Genomic DNA, 3,345 nt, shown 5'->3' on the forward strand with positions numbered 1-3,345 from the left:
AGAAAAAAACTCCATGAGTGCATTTGTATTTTTATTTTGTATGTATTTTACAAAAAAATGTTGGATATGCAATGAACTTGTATACAGTGATAAATTCTCCATGAATATTTTAGGTGTGTTTAAAAGTATATATATGATAACTTTTGTTTTTTTGATGTTTTTTAAAAATATATTTTACTTGAAAAAAATATCAAATTTTTATTTTTATTTTATTTTTTTGTGGTTTTGATTGGCTAATATCAAAAAATTATTTTAATATATTTTTAAGTAAAAAATTCTTTTAAAAAACATCATATACTACACTATAAAACTGTAACATAGAATTATGTACATTCAAATTATTCTATATAGAAACAAACCTCGTAGTTGAGGCTCAGCAATGTCTTCCAAAATAATTTTTCCTTTTCCGAAATGATTTTCATTTTTTCGATATAGATGTTATATTTTCTATTTAATCGAGAAGTAAAAATATATATATTAAGAGGAAGTGATTAATAACTTATTAAACTATGATAGAGTCATCGGCACACTTGATGTGAACAATAATATTTTTCGATTTCACATCAAATATATGGCATTTGTCAAGAGATTTTGGATTTAAATTTATGCACCTTAATTGGTAATAGGACTAGCTAGTTAAAGTCTGGCAGCTTGCAACCTTGCGTCCTTAAATAGATATTCACTATATTAATTACTTGTTTGTTAATGTGATGAAAAACGTTTTTTAAAAATATTTTTTGTTAAACTATATTTTTATCGGTTATTAAGGTTATTTTTAGACCTGTCAAAGTTAACTTGGTTATGTTTTAGCAACTTTCATATAATTTAATTTAAAACTCGAGTTAAATAATAAGTTAGATTGAGAATTTTCAAGATTAACTCTTTTAACTAGGTTTAGTAACATTGTCAAAGAATTTTACTTGCATCGAACATTTTCTTTTTATGATAAAAAAAAAACATAGTTTAATTTTTTAAAAAAAAGATCAGTTTCAACCTATCCACTTGGTATATTATGAATTTATATTTGTTGTTTAAAAAAACAAAAAGTATGCTCACAAAAACATTACTGGCATCACAAATCCTACCATAACTACTTTTAAACTACACAATATACAAGCCTAACTCTCCTCCATCTCTCGAACTTTGAACCTGTTAATTAAGTTGTCGATATGAAATTTAACGAAGGACTTGGAATACAATAGTTAGTTGTGGACTTAAAATTGAGAAATTAACTCGGCCATGAAATTGGATTTCAGGTATCGATCATGTGTAGGTTCGTTTTAAATGTTTAGAAAGGGAGAGTTGGATTTTGGGGCATTAAAGCTGGCATCTACTAGCCACCTTTAATGCTTCGCCTGCCCTCCTCTTAATAATGGGTATGACGGAAGCAATTTAAGGACCCTCTTTAGTAGACACGCCTCTCCTGCATGAATCCTGTTCTTGCAAACCCATAGGAGAGAAGAGTACTTGGGGATGTTCTCTGCCTGAAGTATCTGTTTCTTTGCAAAGTTTCCTCAATCGGCTCTTGGCTTACCTCTCATCTCACTCTTTATCTCTTCCCTCGACTTCGAGAATTGATTTAAAGGATGCAGAGACAAGTTGCAGGGCAGAAGTAGAAGGAAAGTACTGAAAAGGGAGCAAAAAGTTTCGGTGGACATATACATAAAATGGAACTCACAGAGCTGTCGTTAGCTCCAGCACAGTTTGTTCTCGAAAAAAGTAGGAATAGCTCATCATCATCAGAATCTGAAAACACCCCTTCCAGGAAGAGGAAGTTCTTCTCTGATCAGTATCAGCTGCTCAAAAATGGACCACCAATCCAAGCAAGTGTCGACCTTCATGTTAAAGACCCGCTACCATTGGATTGGGAGCAATGCCTTGATCTTGAAGTATATATCTTTCTTTCTTTCTGTATATTGTTTGCTTGACACGCACACAGATCACTCTCTAATTCTGCTTTAGTGTACAATTTAATTTCTAGCTATAAAACTGCTGATATGTCATAATTTAATGCCTACACACTTCGATAATGAAGTGCATATGCTTTCTTGTCAATTCAAAGTCTGATATTTCCTAAAATTGTGGTTTTTGCAGTCAGGGAGAATGTATTATCTGAACAGAAAAACATTGAGAAAGAGTTCGAACTGGCCCAAGAACCAAAAGCTAGACCTTGAGCTCAATATGTCATCAACAATTCCAAACTGTCCTGATGAATGCAGCAGCTCCAATACCTCACTTGAAGATTCTAATAACAAGAACCATGCCTCAAGCAACAGCAACATGGTAGCTTTGGCATGTTTGAATTGCCATCTTCTTGTCATATTCTCCAAATCCTCTCCTTCTTGCCCCAACTGCAAGTATGTCCACTCTTTTCCAACCCTTCAATCCCCACAGCGAAAAGTCTCTCCCACCAGGTCCTTGAGTACTTTAAGCCTCTTGAATTAATGGCCTCAACACGAGATCGATACAAATTATGTAGTACTAGTGGCAGAAGTCATACAATGACTCTGTGATCGATGAAGCTATATATGTTTTCAGATGTTGTACGTTTTCATGAAAGAAAAGAAAAATTAGGTAAATAGAATCTAGCTATGAAAGCGTGATTTTCCTGTAACTCTTTCCTGCATAGTATCCTTTTAACTCTTATCCGCACTTGCCAGGACATTTTGCTACTTCGGCTCTTGCCATGTCCATCAGGCATCAACAGCACAGTTGTTAACTAATTATGACGAATTAAGATCATATCTACAAATTCTGGATTTGGGGTCACCTTTCCAAGGAAAAATCAATATTGAGAATCTGACAGTTTCCAAGGAAAAATCAGTAGAGCTGATTCAGTTTTCAAAGCTCATTTCTTGCTAGTTGTAGGGTGTTATTGACATTTAAAGGAAGCCAGGTTAATCTCCTGAAGTGTCTCCTGCTGAAAATATCTAGGGATTTGCGTGGCTTCTGGGCTCCGTGCATGCTGCTATTTAATCCTGTGCTGCCAACTAGTATTGGATTTTAATGGTTCTTGATGTCACATTTTAATTACTTCACGGTTTGATTTATCGGAAGAGAAACAAAAAAAATTCGATGCTTAGATAACGTGTTCGTATGCATGGTATGCAATTCATGCACTTAAGAAATGTTTTTTTTCTTTTTTTATTCTACAATAAGAGCATCTGAACTAATTTGTGTAAAAAAAATTAATAAATTTTCTTGAATGTTTTTTATATATTGGAATTCAAAAAATTTATAAAAAAAACTTTCTTAATGACAGGAGCCCTCGATCTGGTACCAACCATTTATGTTGTGTACAATATATATATATATATATATATATATATATATATATATAATTTT

The 3,345-nt window shown here is 32.8% G+C and overlaps 1 protein-coding gene across 2 annotated transcripts; it reads left to right on the forward strand.

Moving 5' to 3' along the window:
- Positions 1-1,384: 1,384 nt before the first annotated feature.
- Positions 1,385-3,087, forward strand: LOC133683158 (protein CURLY FLAG LEAF 1-like). 2 transcript variants are annotated; one of them, XR_009836761.1, is made up of 3 exons: positions 1,385-1,889; positions 2,095-2,574; positions 2,661-3,087. XR_009836761.1 is itself a non-coding variant. In XM_062106687.1 (2 exons), exons 1-2 carry the CDS (start codon positions 1,668-1,670, stop codon positions 2,443-2,445), a joined length of 573 nt encoding a protein of 190 aa, XP_061962671.1. In that variant the 5' UTR covers positions 1,385-1,667; the 3' UTR covers positions 2,446-2,614. The 2 variants fall into 2 exon arrangements, 1 of the variants encoding a protein (XP_061962671.1); XM_062106687.1 differs by lacking the exon at positions 2,661-3,087 and having other exon boundaries at positions 2,095-2,614.
- The last annotated feature ends 258 nt before the right edge of the window (positions 3,088-3,345 follow it).

Source organism: Populus nigra, chromosome 2, assembly GCF_951802175.1.
Source record: "Populus nigra chromosome 2, ddPopNigr1.1, whole genome shotgun sequence".
In the NCBI taxonomy this organism is placed as follows: Eukaryota; Viridiplantae; Streptophyta; class Magnoliopsida; order Malpighiales; family Salicaceae; genus Populus; species Populus nigra.

Coding starts and splice junctions, on each gene's coding strand:
- LOC133683158 (XM_062106687.1), top strand. CDS start 1,668: ATGGAACTCACAGAGCTGTCGTTAGCTCCAGCACAGTTTGTTCTCGAA. Junction 1,890..2,094: donor AGCAATGCCTTGATCTTGAA/GTATATATCTTT, acceptor TGGTTTTTGCAG/TCAGGGAGAATGTATTATCT.